Source organism: Maniola jurtina, chromosome 27, assembly GCF_905333055.1.
Source record: "Maniola jurtina chromosome 27, ilManJurt1.1, whole genome shotgun sequence".
NCBI lineage: Eukaryota > Metazoa > Arthropoda > Insecta > Lepidoptera > Nymphalidae > Maniola > Maniola jurtina.
Window position 1 is genome coordinate 6,649,047 of NC_060055.1, and position 15,572 is coordinate 6,664,618.

Sequence of the window (15,572 nt, forward strand, 5' to 3'; positions counted from 1 at the left end):
AGTTTGTTGTGGGCTCTTCTTAGACTTGGGCGCGTTTGGAACCCTCGTACCTTTAGTTTTAAGTTTACGTAATTAATTACCACCACTACATCATCTTTCAAATCTAACAAATCGGACAAACAAAAGGAGTACAATAGTACCTAAACTTTGAATGAATGATTTTGACTTTTGACTTTGTTCTATGTCTCTTAGATTGTGCCATATTGTGCCTTTTCACGGCTCATCCTTTCAACAGATTTTAACAAATGACACATGTAGACAAATTTCATCCCAGAGAATCAAAAAGTTCCCAGGGGATTAAAAAAAACTGAAACTTACGCGGACAAGGTCACGACCATTACCTATCTAATTTCTACTGTAATATTATCTGCACTGAGTGGGTAGATATGTCACATGACCTTTCCCGGAAATGCGTAGGTTTTACTGTTGACCTTTTCCAGAAATGCCAAAGGTTAATCAGTTAAGTTCTGCACCCACTCCTACTCGTTATATAAAACTCAAGTACATTTATATATGATACTAAATGATGCCCGCGACTCCGTCCACGTGCATTTGGGTTTTTAAAAATCCCATGGGAACTGTTTGCTTTTCCGGAGTCAATTTCCGGGGCGTAAGCCACCTCTGTACCAAATTTCATATAAATCGGTTAAAACTGTTAGAATCGCGAACGAAGTCGCGAACATGAGCTAGTCTAAATATATACTTAGAAGGAAAAGCCAACTGACTGACTGACTGACTGATCTAAGAATGAACACTGCAGACTACTGGACGGATCGGGTTGTTTGGCATGCAGGTACCTACCTATTATGACGTAGAAATCCGCTAAGAAAGGATTTTTGAAAGTTCAGAAGAAGGTAAAAGTGCCCGTTTAGAATAGACATCAGTACAATTACTAATTATATATTTCTATACATTTTAATATCACAAACAGAATCACAGAATGGCCATAAAAAATTTATCACACCACCAGACTTAATATCCGTGATATCGAATCAAATATCAAAAAATCTTATCATAAAATTTGATGTTTCCCGAACCGTAACTCGCACGCTTCATCGGACCCAAAAGGGGGGGTGGGGGTGACCTGGTTCCATATTGACCCACCCCTAAAACCCACCCCTTAAATCTTCGACCTTTGAACCACGCATGCGCGTTTCAGAACCTTAGTATCCCCTGAAATTTTCAAAGCCAGTCTTCGCTTTACACCCTAGGAGACCAGGCACAAGCCTAGTTGTATTTCCTGAAAAAAATCTAGATTTTTCTTCATATATGAAAGACCTAATACCAAGATTACGCGAGAACTCTCAAATTATCTTCAAATTCATAAACGATCCCTACCAGCACATAGTAATCTGTTTTTCCACCAAAAACATATCTTACAAGTAGTGTTAAATAAATAAATTAAATTCTAGAATTTAATTTAATAAATAAATAATCGTTAAATTAATTAAATATTGTTAAATAAACGCAGCAGTACAAAAAGGTTAGTACTTATATGATTTTATTTTTTCAAGTATTTAATACATTTTATGTAGTAATTTATCAATAGATGTAGTTTTTATTTAGTTTCGTAATCATTTTCTCATACATATAGAAACGTGAAACAAAAAAAGTCATTCTTATTTGAAAAAAGTTCGTTATAAAAACCTTTTGACCTTTGTAATATCGATTTTATCGGTCATGCGCAGTGAACCTGCGTAGTAAGAAAACTTTATAAATTCCGAATCCTTTGCATCATAGTTCATTGCTGAAGGTTCTGACCCCTTTCCATTAATCAAACAATTAATGGTGCGTTCTTGGGTTAATAATGATTTTTTAATTTAAAAAAACGTTTTTTTTCCGTAATAAAATGATGAAAAACTGCGATTTGTCAGCCGTTTGTAACGCATAGATTAAAAAAAGTTGTACAGATAGGCAAAATTGTACAGACTCAAAATTGAAAAAAAAAAAAAAAAATACTTAACATGATTTTTTTCTCTTTACAGACTTAAAATAGAGAAATAGAGGCTATCGATATGTCAAAGATAACCCTGGACGGCTTTTTTTCCTACTGCAAGCAAATAGCTGAGCACATCCAGTTGGTTCGTTCATTTTATAGCCGCCATCTTGCGCCGCCATATTGATTTCCGCTACCGCCATTTTGTTTTTACGTTCTTTGTTCTCAAAGGCTCTATGTAATTGAGTCTGTGCTTTTTGCTTGCAATGCGATCAAGTTGTTTCTATTTTAAAAATGATTTATTTACATTAGTTGATGCTTTTATGCTTGACTGTACTTAATAGCATGTTATTTATGTTACAGTCAAACTCTTATTCAGTCAACACTATTTATAACTGAAAAAACTAAACTCGTCATTCGTCTGTACTAGTTTTGCCTGTTTTTTTATCTTTTACTTATAGGATAATATAAACTAAAATAAAATTGTTTATTTCAAATAAATAAAATGACTGACTAACATAAGTATAAGCTTTCAGTTCAAATGGTACCTACTATAGAGATTTTGCATGTAGGTTTTCTCTACAAGGTACTTACGAAATATATCCAATATATGAAAGGATTTAAAAAAAATTCTATCCGGAAGCCAGTAAAGAATAAAGAGTAATTTTGATTAAGATTCATTTATTTAAACAAAGTAATGTTGAAAAAACGGTCAAGTGTGAGTCGGACTCGCACACGAAGGGTTCCGTAGCATCGTACATAAAAATTATTTTGAACTCAACAACTCAACTCAACAAAACTCTTTTTAATTTATTAGGTATGTGATGTAATCCCAAATTCACGGTTTTCGGATTTCTCCCTTTACTACAATCTGCGCAATTTCACGATTCTAAAACAACGGGAAGTACCTATGCTATAGATTTTGATTCTCTTGACAGGACACGACAGACAGACAACGCAGTGATTCTATATAATGGATTCTATACCTATAAGGGAACCCTAAAATTGACGATTCTATAAAAACCTGTTAGCTCTTTTCACGTTTTATATTCTGTAAACGAAACACCTACCTAGTAGGTATACCTACTTATCTATGTTTCCACACTTAACTATCATCATGATCAACCCATCGACGGCTCACTACTGAGCACAGGTTTCCTCTCAGAACCAGAAGGGTTTGGACGTAGTCTACCACGCTGGCCAAACGTAGATGGGCTGATTTTATTTATAAAAAATCGGGAGCGAACGTGACTTTGCTTAGACTTAAGTTTCAGTTAAAACGAAACAGATTTATGCCAGGAGTATAAAGCTGTCTCGTTTTAACAGTGTCTTAAGTCTGAGCAAAGTCAAAGTGCACTCTATAGATCTCAAGAAGTGCGTGCCCGTTCTTGTTTATTTATTTATTTATTTATTTATTTTATTTTATTTATAGAAGGAAAATCTACAGCGAAGTAATACTAATAAGAGTCTTAATACTAATTACATCGATAAATATGGCTAATTACAGATTTTCTCGAAAATAATAATTATAATAATTTGTCTGAGTGAGTGATACATAGTTAGATACTAAAAAAAAAAAACCAGAATTAATTAAGTAAATACATCAAAAGTGGGTTAAGAAAATAAATAAATAATTTTATACGTATAAAAAAAAAACAGTATCTCAGGTAGCCTAAATAAAAAATAACATAACATAATAATAATATTGAATATAATTATGAAGCATTTAACGAATTAATGTTTAACGTACAAACAAGAATGTGTTTATGTGTGTGAGTGTGTGTGTGCATGTGAGTGTGTGCGTGTGTGTGTGAGATGATGTTAAGTATGTTGCACTTGCGTGTAAGAGAAAAAAAAAAAAAAAAAAAAAATTATTTGTGGAGTAGTGAAAGGTGTCGCTTAAATGTATTTTTAGAATGGCGAAAAAGGTCAATTTCCGAGTAATGTTTGTTATGGGTGCGAGTTATTCTAGCAATGGGTGAATTTTGTGAGTATTTTTTTCTTTTAAAATCAACGTGAAGCAGTGATGTATGCCGAGTGCGTTTTGGGGGTGCAACTAATTGTATTTTGGATAAAAGATGAGGACTGTCAATCTTACTGTTTATAATATTATACAGCATTAACATGTCAGCTATTTGCCTCCTTTGCCCACAAGTTTGTATATTATAGTGTTTACAGTTTTCTTTATAGTCGGAAGGTTCAAAGTAAGTACGAAAGTTTAAATGTTTAATAAACTTGCGCTGTATCCTCTCTATTGCTTCTATAGGCTTTATGTAGATAGGTGACCAAATGCTACTGCAATATTCTAAGTTGCTCCGCACGTATGCAGAATAAATAATCTTAAGTGTCCTAATTTTCTTGAAGGGTTTACAAGTTCTTAAAACAAAGCCAAGCATAGAGAAAGCTTTGTTAGTGATTGTTTCAATATGAGGATTGAATGACATTTTATTATCGAGTATAACTCCTAAATCGCGGACCTTATCAATTTTGGGGATAGTTTGGCCGTCAATAGTATAATTAAATTGTATAGGATTTTTGTTTCTTGTAAAACTGATGTGCTGACATTTACTTATATTAACTTGTATTCTATTTTCTTTGTAATAGCGAGAAAGTCTATTAAGGTCACTCTGTAACTTCTCACAATCATCTTCACTGTTAATTCCTAAGTATATTTTGGTATCGTCAGCATACATTAAAAACCTCGAGTAAAAAAAACATTTATCAATGTCATACAAATATATGTTATAGAATAACGGACCCAAATGCGAGCCTTGTGGGACTCCAGAGGGGATCTCACAGAAATCTGATCTACAGCCACCAACCACTACAGCTTGAGAACGATTAGTCAGATACGATTTTACCCACCTCAGAAGATCTCCGTGGATGCCTAGATATTCCAATTTATTTAAATTTATTTAACAGGATCACGTGATCCACACGGTCGAAGGCTTTCTCAAAATCTGTGTAGATCACGTCAACCTGTACACGATTATCCATTGATGACAGTATGTCTTCGGTAAATGTTATTAAATTGGATGATGTGGATCGCCCCTTTATAAAACCATGTTGTTCGGGTGGGATCGCCCTTATAATAATTGGATATATTGAATTATAAACAATTTTTTCGAGCATTTTGCCAAATACATTTAAGATCGATACAGGACGATAGTTTTCTACGTGACTTTTACTACCTTTTTTATGAATCGGAACAATATGAGCTTCTTTCCATTTAGACGGAAAGAACCCCTCTTCTAATGACCTATTGAAAATAATACTTAGAGGTGTAATGAGAGCCTTACATGCGTGTCTAACAAAGTAAGGTGATATATTGTCACTTCCCGCGCTTTTAGATGTATCAAGCTGGCCTATACTTTTTGAAATTTCGTTATTATCAACTTTGAGGGAATGAAGGTGTGACATACTAGAGTTAGTTGGAGATCTGAGTTTTGAAGATGGATATTGCTTAAGGGGTTGAGAAAAAACGTTATAAAAGAACTTATTAAACTGAGCTGCGTGATCCTTATTACTAATGGATTCGACATTTTTATAAACTAGTTTTCTTGGTAAATTGGTAGTGTTACGCTTGGATTTCGTATATGACCAGAAACTTTTTGAATCTTTTTCCAAGCAATGTTCGGTAAGATCAGTATATTTATTGTAGCATTCAGTTTCAACCTCACGTACTCTCTTTCTCAACCTGGAAAATTCTTGGTAGTCCAAGGGGTCTTGAAATTTTTTCCAGCGTCTGTGGACCTTGGATTTTTCTCTTATAATTTTTATGAGAGATTTACTGTACCACTTTGGATAAGCATCACTTTTTCTCGTTACCATTACGGGTACAAACTTATAGATACTATTGTAAAGGTTTTCATAAAAACAGTCCACCGCATCATCCAAAGAACCTTCATTGAGGTATGTACTCCATGGAATTGTCATCAAATATTTTATTATTTCGTCATAATTTGCCTTATAAAATTTAAATTTTATATGAGGATCAGTTCTTAATGTTTTGGGAGATAAAATAGGTACTTCGATTAATAAAACCGGATGGAAATCATCTTGTTTTAGCAAAGGCAATAGATCCAGTGATAGTTCTAAAGAAAAATTTGAGAACACAAGATCCAAAACGTTATTATGGGAATTTTTAAAAAAAGATTGCTGCGTCATCCCCATCAAATTTAAATGCTGAATTAGTTTAATGCCTGCATCTTGTACTTTCTGAGTGACTTTATTCATAAAGGAGGGCCCAGTCGTTGACCATTGTATGAAGGGCATATTAAAATCGCCCAAAATCATGAAATTACTATTTTCCATTTTATTGCTATGATCACAAATCGACAGTAAAAGTTCCTCAAGAAGATGTGATTGAGTGCTCGTATTCCCAGGTATGTATGTTGCAAGAATATGAAGATCTTTATTTGAGTGTAAAGAACGGGACGGAATACTTACCGATACCATATCTAATGCGCGACATGATGATTTGATATCCAGTACAGTAGCGTTTAAACTTCGCTTTACACATATCATGACACCGCCCCCGATTGATTTATTTGAAGCTGAGATGTCCCTATCATGTCTGAAAATATCATATCTTAAATCGCAAAACTCCCGGTCTCCTATACTAGCCGTAAGCCAAGTTTCGGTTAATACTATTACGTCATAGTCATATAGTAAAATATTTCTGTACAGGTCATTTGTTTTTGTACGTATACCACGAACATTCTGGTAGTACATTATTAATCCAGTCTTACCCATTTTAGGATATAATTAAATATATCAAAATAATGCTAACAATATAGTAAGAAAATTGCCAAAAAAAAAAAAAAAAAAAAAAATACCTACTTCATTATGATTGTATTTTATATACCGGGAATCTTGAAATTGATATAAAAGATAGATGTAAGATAGAATGTTAACTGTACTGGTTGGCATAACGTGCACCATAAGTATATTATTAATAATAACAAACATTACTCGTATGATAAAAGCGACCGAGTTAATAAGTGTTAAGGTGTGGGGACTATGGTATGTGTGTTTCTTAGTCACAAAAACTTGTGAAGTCACAAAATGTCTACCAAATCTGGAACGCTAGCAAAAACAAAGGTGGATAGTACTGATAATTACTGATAAGATACCATTAAAAAAAACTACGAAAACATTTGTTCAGGAAATCCCCAATATTCAATATATTGCAAATAAAACATCTGACTGAAGCTAGAGGTCAATGAAATTCCGTAAATAAGCCACTCGAAGTCAATGCTGCATCGTAGGTGGCCGAGTTTTGCACGCTATACAATGCGGGTTTGAAACATACTAAATCACTAAAATTACAAGACAAGGCAAATGGTTATTGGCATTGGATTGTGTTAAGGTAGTATAATAATAACGCTAAGTTTTTGCTAGCGTTCTGGATACACCCTGTATATGTATACACATAATATTAGCATTAGGTGTCTGTATGTTTTAATTTTATCTTTTCCTTGTGACAGGGCGAAAGAATGGCTTCTCTATCAGGACAAGGAACCCCAAAACTGACATCGGGAGTCGGCAATCTCTACTATGATTGTGAGTATTGTACATTCTGTAGTATTTATTATTAGTTATAGATGCGCAAAATATAATTGACAAATGCAAGTGCTACGAAACTCTACGGTCTAGCTACGAGAGCTACGCGGACGCGCGAAAAAAAATCAGATACCAGGGTCATTTACTCCATACAATCGTAGTCCCAATTTCATTTGAATATTAAGCAACAAAAGTCCATGAAATTTTGCAGACATATTCTAGAAACTAATATCTGTGCCTGTGGTGTTTTAGATTTTTCTAAAAATATGTAGTTTTAAAATTACAGGGGCTCAAAGATTTGTATGTGAGTTTTTAAGACCGCGTAACTTTGAAACCGAATATTTTAACGGAAATCTGGAAAACCACAGGCATAGATATTAGTGCCCGGAATGTTTTATACACAATTCCATTGAGTATGATTGGTTAGTATTCCAATGAGAGACGAACTAGGTACGTTTGTATGGAGCGAGTGACGGAGAGACCCCTAACCGACTACTACCCGCGAACTTCCGATAGATATACTAAAATTATTTTTCTGTCACTCGGTGTATTTTAACATTTGTTGGCAACAACTCGTTCTCACGTTCGGTGTTGCTTGGTGTTGGTGGTTATGCTGTGGTCGTGACGTCAGAGCCCCCTCCATCGAGACGAAAAAGATGGCGCTAGGGCGAGGACGTGGCGTGGAACGACAAGCGTCAGTTGCTGTTTGCGCTCCAACCGATTCACATTGCATTATACGGGTTGATTTTACTATCTGAGACTTTAATTGTTTACATCAGAAGTGTGTAGTAACTTACGCTTTGAGGAAAAATCGGTCGAAACGCAAACGTACTTTTCCACCTAGAGGTCTTCAAGTGCCAGGACAACCGTCGGCCACGATGGAAACGTAATAAGGTATCTCGTAAAGATACCGAAACTGTGAGTACTTTGAATAATTATTAAAGATTAAGTGAATATGGTTTAAATTACTAAATCGTATTCTCAAACTTTTGTATAGTCAGGTGAGATAATTCGTTACTAAACTAAGTTGAAGGTATCAGCTAAAAGTCTGGCACGATTTAATATTGCGTACAGTCTATAAGTGGTCCTCGTGGGAATAGTGATCGGTAAACGAAATTGTCTTTTAGTTCCAAATTCAAAGGAATATGTTTTAAAATGGTTAATTTTTAGTTTGTTCGAATTTTATTTTGGAACTAAATGTTAAATTCACGTTTGTCTCAACTTTTTTTTCGAACAAAATATTATTTAAATTATAGTGGGTCAATTATTATAGTAGAATCAGTAATATACGTCCTTAGAAGATAATAATTTAAAAACGTGTGACTATTGAGCTTGTTATTTACATAGAAGTTTTTATAATAAAAATATTAAACATGTGGGTAGTATACGTGAGGAACAAGTTAAAATGTTATAGTGGTAGTGGTAAAAGTAATCGAAGAATGTCTTAGGTTAGTCAAACTTCACAAGTGAAATGTTAGCTCAGATATAAATCATGATAACCAATCCCGAACTCGTATACTGAAATGAAATGAAATTTATTTATTTGCTGAATATCAGTTGTTGAGTTCAAAATTATAACTAAGCAGCGACCTTCATATTCTACTTCATAAGCATGCAAATATTTAATACTCATCAGGAATAATCCGTACAAATAACCCTGATGAGACCAAAAAGTGAATTAATTTCTATGGTAACATGTCTCTTAATTAAATGTCAATATTAATATTATAATAATAAGTTATTATATTAATTGTAAGTAAATGTTACATAATATATGGGGTTAAAAAGTGTATATTTTTGATACATGTCACGAGGCGTTTAGAGATACCGGAAGTAGTTGTCCGCGCATATCAAAATCGTCAGTAAAGGGATTTCAGTTTAAAAACATTTATTTATCAATAAAGAGCATAACAGTCCTTTTAAATATCAGGAATTACAGCTATTTACATTTACAATGGTAGGTACTTACGCACATGATATCAAGTATCCATTTTAGTACTTCATATTATCTACATTGAATAATTGTGTGGGTAAGTAATAACATCCATACGTTTACAATACTGGTTTTTAGGGAAGTTTTCGTAATTGTTCTTCTTTTAAAGCATAATTGGGAGTGTATATATCCTGTTATTATTTTCCTGATAGGAATACAAGTTTGAAGCGCGTACGAGTGACTTATATTTAGAATTTTCGTATCTTTATAGAGGTAATTCTTTATTCTTTCTTTATTTGCATTCATGTCTTACATCATAAATAAAAAATATCATAATATTACAACATGAAACCCCGTTGGGGCGTTGCAAAGTAAAACATATGTAAATAATCAAAGGTAATATTACAATTCTTATGAAATATGAAATATGAATAGCGAAAATTATGAATTAATTATATGGTCATTAAATAAAAAAATAAATAAAAAGGTCACATATAAATAAAGACTATGGGAGTTTTCAAATTATGTCCTATTATAATTAATCAGACTTTAAAAAAAAAAAGTACTTACAAATAAAAAGTGGTTAACAAAGTTATTACAATCTTTTTATATCGTATTATCGTATAATTGAGGTATATTCATTCAATAGTTCATGCACACTGTAGTAACATTTTTGGATTAGCCATTTTTTTTAGTTTTGTTTAAATATTGTTTCTTTTGTTTCATCTATTATTATTGCTATACAGGTTATTTAAATCAGTAAATATTTAAAAAAGAGCCTTTGTTGCAGTTTTAAATAAGAACTGTACAGGTTTACCTTAGTGCTACCTAAGTGAATAATTAATTAGATAGATAATAACTTTAAATTATTACAGTAAAGATTATTTACATATGAAGTTTTAGTTTTATTTTTTTATATTCTGCGTGATCATCGACATAAGCATCCCCTTTTCGATATAATATTCAATATACAATAGAATAGAATAGAATAGACTAGACTAGAATAGAATATGATATAATATAAAAGAATAGAATATAATATAATAATTCAAGTAAACTTTTACAAATGCTTTTGAATCGTCAAAATAATTTACCATGCATTACAATATGATGTTTGACTAGAGCGTTATAATATTAGGGCGTACTTTTGGCATACAAGATGAATAATTTTACGTAAGGTTTCTATTTTTTAAAGATAAAGCTGAATTTTTTTGTTGATACAAGGGTTTTTAGCAAAATTACAAAAAGGTAATAAAAAAAATGTGTTAACATTCCTTTTGATCCAATTGCGTTAAGCGAATTTATTTTTAGGTTATAGGTATGTACCTATTGGGTACTAGGGAGTAATAACTTGCTTGGACGGAATGTAACAGAGTGATCCGATTTGGTTTATCCCCGAGAAAAGTAATGTAATAGTAGTAGACTCGTATACACATTGACCTCTGAAAGCATTTTAGCTATTTTTTGTACATCCAAACAGAGAACCGTTTTGTATACATGTACAAGTCAATTAGATTGAACTAGAACGAAGGTAAAAGGATTGTACATAATATTTTAATAAAATAGACACAGACAGACTAGTAACGATGAAAGTAATATTTATCTTCAGAGTTAGAACTAGTGCCTGTAGTTAGTCTGTTCAATTTAAAAGTTTTGTTGCATTTGTTAGGTACCTGCTTCAAAAACAAATAATAATTACGGATTGTGGTGTGTATAATATGATAATGAAGCTTTATTTAGTTTGTAAAGTTATAGTATATCATTAATAATGCAAATTAGAATAATATTTAAAAAATAACTATGATTTATGTTGGTAGTTAATACCTAATATTACAAATTTGGGTGAAAGCTTCACATTTGCGTTGAACAAAGAAATATTCTTGTCCGGATAGCTAAGTGGGTATTATTAACTTGAGAAATTTTCATTAAAAAGATTACAATAAGAGGGTAGACAAATGCAACATTTTTATGCTCTCAGCTGCAATTCTGTGCTATAATCAGGACGGGCCGAAAATAATAAAGAGTATATTGTGCGAATAGAAATATTAAATAGCATACAGTGGCAGTAGATGAATTCCCTGCGCGAATGGACAGATGAATGAGTTAAAAAGAAAGTCTTGGTTTTGGCAGTGGCATGCATCGGTGTCGCTCATAATCCATGACTCTCTGTTTATCATTTTTAATTAGCCTAATAATTATTTGAGATAGCGTAATTTAATATTTGCATATATGGAATATGAAATACCAATTATTATTATTGTTTGATACTAGAGTAATTCATGAATTAAAATAGTTTGTGGGTTATAAGATTATATTTGGTGACCAACCCTTGTAATTAATAATGCAGTGAACTAGTGAAATCATTAATATAACTGCAGTTAAGATATTGATTAGTTTAAAAAGTGATAGTTTTAGTATGATAATAATTATTTAAAGTTAACTTTGATAGCACCAGCTTTACAATCAAATGATCCGTTTATAATAATAAAGCATTGATAGTTAAAATAAAATGGATGAGATCAAATATGATTCTTATGAGATCAAATCACTTGTATTATGGTGAACTAGGCACCGGTGATCCCTTGCGTGGATGCGCGGTAGATAAAGATAGTGTGGTGATTGCATACGTGGATGAATAGTGTCGGAGCACTGTGTGGGTGCACGATGCTATGGCATTGAGTATGTGTTCAGAATTTAGTAAAGAATTTTGAGATTTAGTAAAGAGGTATGATCTGATTTTAATCGTGAGTGCTAATGCATTGCTTCTTTAAAGAATATTCATGGAGTATTAAAAACCGTGTTGGCAAGGCTACCCTGTGTATTATGTTGAGTAATCTATTTAAAATTAAGTATGTATAGCAACATAATTGATACAGCGAGCCGTGATAAAATTTTGGAAGATTAATTAGTTGGAATATTGCACCATGGATATAAGATATCACACTGGGATACGAAGCTTGAACTTTGATAAAATATTCGAAAGATAATTGGGAATATTGTACCATGAATATAAAATATCACATTGGAATACGATGCTTAAACTTGAAGGCGAACTTGGTACGCTTAAGTGAGTGAAATGCTCTTTAAGTGCAAGTGGTCTTCAAGCGATCTTCTACGATGCTTGACCTTGATGGCGAACTTGGTACGCTTAAGTGAGTGAAATGCTCTTTAAGTGCAAGTGGTCTTCAAGTGGTCTTTTATAATGCTTGGAACTTGAAGGTGAACTTGGTACGCTTAAGTGAGCGAAATGCTCTTTAAGTGCAAGTGGTCTTCAAGTGGTCTTCTATGATGTTTGGAACTTGAAGGTGAACTTGGTACACTTAAGTGAGCGAAATGTTCTTTAAGTGCAAGTGGTCTTCAAGTGGTCTTCACCAACTTGGTACGCTTAAGTGAGCGAAATATTCTTTAAGTGCAAGTGGTCTTGACCAACTTGCTGCATTTAAGTGAGCGAAACGCTCTTTAAGTGCAGTTGGTTTTCAACTACGACAAATCTGGTCCCCTAAGTGTGGCAAAGTCCCTTTAGATGCGGTTGTTTTATTCTTTAAATTGAAAGCTGTTGTTGTGATGAGTGATAACGAATGGACAATATTCCTGGATCTTACGAGTACATAGTGGAGGTATCTTGTTAAGTTGCGAGCTGTCGTATGATTGTTAAGTGATAAGTGACAATGAATGGGCAATATTCCTTAGGAAGTTAGGAAGGATCCTTACAAGTAGGTAATGTGAATCAGGTGTTAACGGTTGTTTATTTTGCAGTAATTTTATCCCGACTCGTGGGGTGCCCGGGGCGGGCACCATGCAGCATGGCCGTGTTGGCAACAACTCGTTCTCACGTTCGGTGTTGCTTGGTGTTGGTGGTTATGCTGTGGTCGTGACGTCAGAGCCCCCTCCATCGAGACGAAAAAGATGGCGCTAGGGCGAGGACGTGGCGTGGAACGACAAGCGTCAGTTGCTGTTTGCGCTCCAACCGATTCACATTGCATTATACGGGTTGATTTTACTATCTGAGACTTTAATTGTTTACACATTGTACTATATTTATATTTATGGACTCAATTTTTTTTCCTCTTTCATTTGACATCCCACTCGATACAATAGCAGAAAAAATTTTTTGGAAACCCCACTTTTTTATGTCTCATCCGTTAGGTCAATTTTTTTCGTATAAAATATAGCCTATGGCACCCGGACCTTTACAACGAATCAATTGACACCTCATTCACCAAAATCGGCACAGTAGTTTAGGCGCTACGGTGCAACATATAGAATCTGGTTTTTTTTTCTCTCGTCTGGCTTGACAAAGATTAGCCAATGTCAAGTTTGTAGTTATTTGTAACAAGTTAAACTATACAAGTATATGGACCCCGTCTGTGCCGGCGCTCGCCGACACACGCACGGCACCCCCTTAGACCGCTTTTTACTCAGTTTTAACAAAAAAAACACTCCAAAAAGTCACAACACGCGCGCCAGCAAACGCCACCACAGACGAAGTCCAAGAATCTGGTTACGAACATACATATACATACATACATAGACTGCTAAAATCATAACCCTTCCTTTTGGCTTTGCGCAGTCGGGCAATAAAACATCTATCTACCCTCATTGCACGTGTACTCAATTTCCCCGCACGCCTCGGGAAGTTCCGATAAGCTGTAGTGATTATGATGTAATTCGATATTTTCGTTTGCTCGTAAAATAGGCCTGCGATTTCTATCTTGCGATTCCGAACTCGGGTATTTTTAACCCCCGACCCAAAAAGAGGGGTGTTATAAGTTTGACGTGTGTATCTGTGTATCTGTCTGTGGCACCGTAACGCCTAAACTAATGAAACGATTTTAATTTAGTTTTTTTTGTTTGAAAGGTGGCTTGATCGAGAGTGTTCTTAGCTATAATCCAAGAAAATCGGTTCTGCCGTTTGAAAGTTATCAGCTCTTTTCTAGTTACTGTAACCTTCACTTGTCGGGGGTGTTATAAATTTTTAATTTACACTTGTTTCTGACATTTTACACGATAAATCAAAAACTATTATGTATAAAAATAAAAATGAAATCTGTTTTAGAACGTACAGATAATACCCCAATTGGTATAGTTATCTTACTTTGAAAATTTATAACACATTTCAATTTATTTTTAATGTAACAATAAATTCACGGTTTTCGGATTCATTCCTTTACTTGTGCTATAAGACCTTCCTAACTGCCGAATTTCATGATTCTAGATCAACGGGAAGTACCCTATAGGTTTTCTTGACAGCCACGATGGGTGGACAGACGGACAGACAGACAAACGACAAAGTGATCCTATAAGGGTTCCGTTTTTTCTTATAATAAGGCCACAGCGCTCACTACTGCCACGGTACTGTGTCAGGGCGATCGTCAAATAAAGCCAACAATCAAAAAACCCATTTTTTAAAATTACATTAAGAAAATATTTTTCCCATGGGAACTCTTTGATTTTCCGGGATAAAAAGTATTCTATGTGCTAATCCAGGGTATAATCTATCTCCATTCTAAATTTGAGCCCAATCCGTCCAGTAGTTTTTGCGTGAAGGAGTAACAAACATACACACACACACACACACACACACACACATATAAACTTTCTCCTTTATAATATTAGTGTGATTAGTGTGAAAACTTAAAGCTAGCCTTATCTAATTACTAAACAAATCATGCCCGCGTGGAATGGTGCCAAGAATACTGGCTGCATTTCCACGCTGGACAGCCAGGCTGATCCGTTGCGCAAAAAATGAGCCAGCCCTTCTGTCATCCCAAAATACGAGTAATATAATTAATAACCAAACCGTCAGAACCGACCATGGCATAATTAATTACGGGGTGACAGTTTAAAAGTCTGCGCGCCACTTGTATTGTAACCACGATTAATCACAGCCTTACTTGATAGCAAACTGAACTAGCTGATGCCCGCGACTTCGTCCGCGTGGATTTAGGTTTTTTGAAAAATCCCGTGGGAACTCTTTGATTTTCCGGGATGTTCTTCTTCTTCTTCTCTCTGGGCTGGTTTCCGCACTTAAACGTTTCTGTTTGTTGTGCGTGCGTTGTCCCTCCCCGCCGGAGTTCACTCCAGCCATCCAAGCTCGCTCCAGAAGCCGAGTAGACCGCCCAGGTTGCTGAGGGCTTC

The 15,572-nt window shown here is 34.3% G+C and overlaps 1 protein-coding gene across 1 annotated transcript in view; it reads left to right on the forward strand.

Annotated features, from left to right (window-relative positions):
- Nucleotides 1-1,205: 1,205 nt before the first annotated feature.
- Nucleotides 1,206-15,572, forward strand: part of LOC123879021 (glutamate decarboxylase) — a 60,659-nt gene continuing 46,292 nt past the window's right edge. Inside the window, exons 1-3 of the mRNA XM_045926492.1 lie at nucleotides 1,206-1,483; nucleotides 1,986-2,081; nucleotides 7,426-7,501. Coding sequence (XP_045782448.1) covers nucleotides 2,016-2,081; nucleotides 7,426-7,501 — 142 coding nt within the window. The 5' untranslated portion in view covers nucleotides 1,206-1,483; nucleotides 1,986-2,015. The remainder of the gene's footprint in view (nucleotides 1,484-1,985; nucleotides 2,082-7,425; nucleotides 7,502-15,572) is intronic.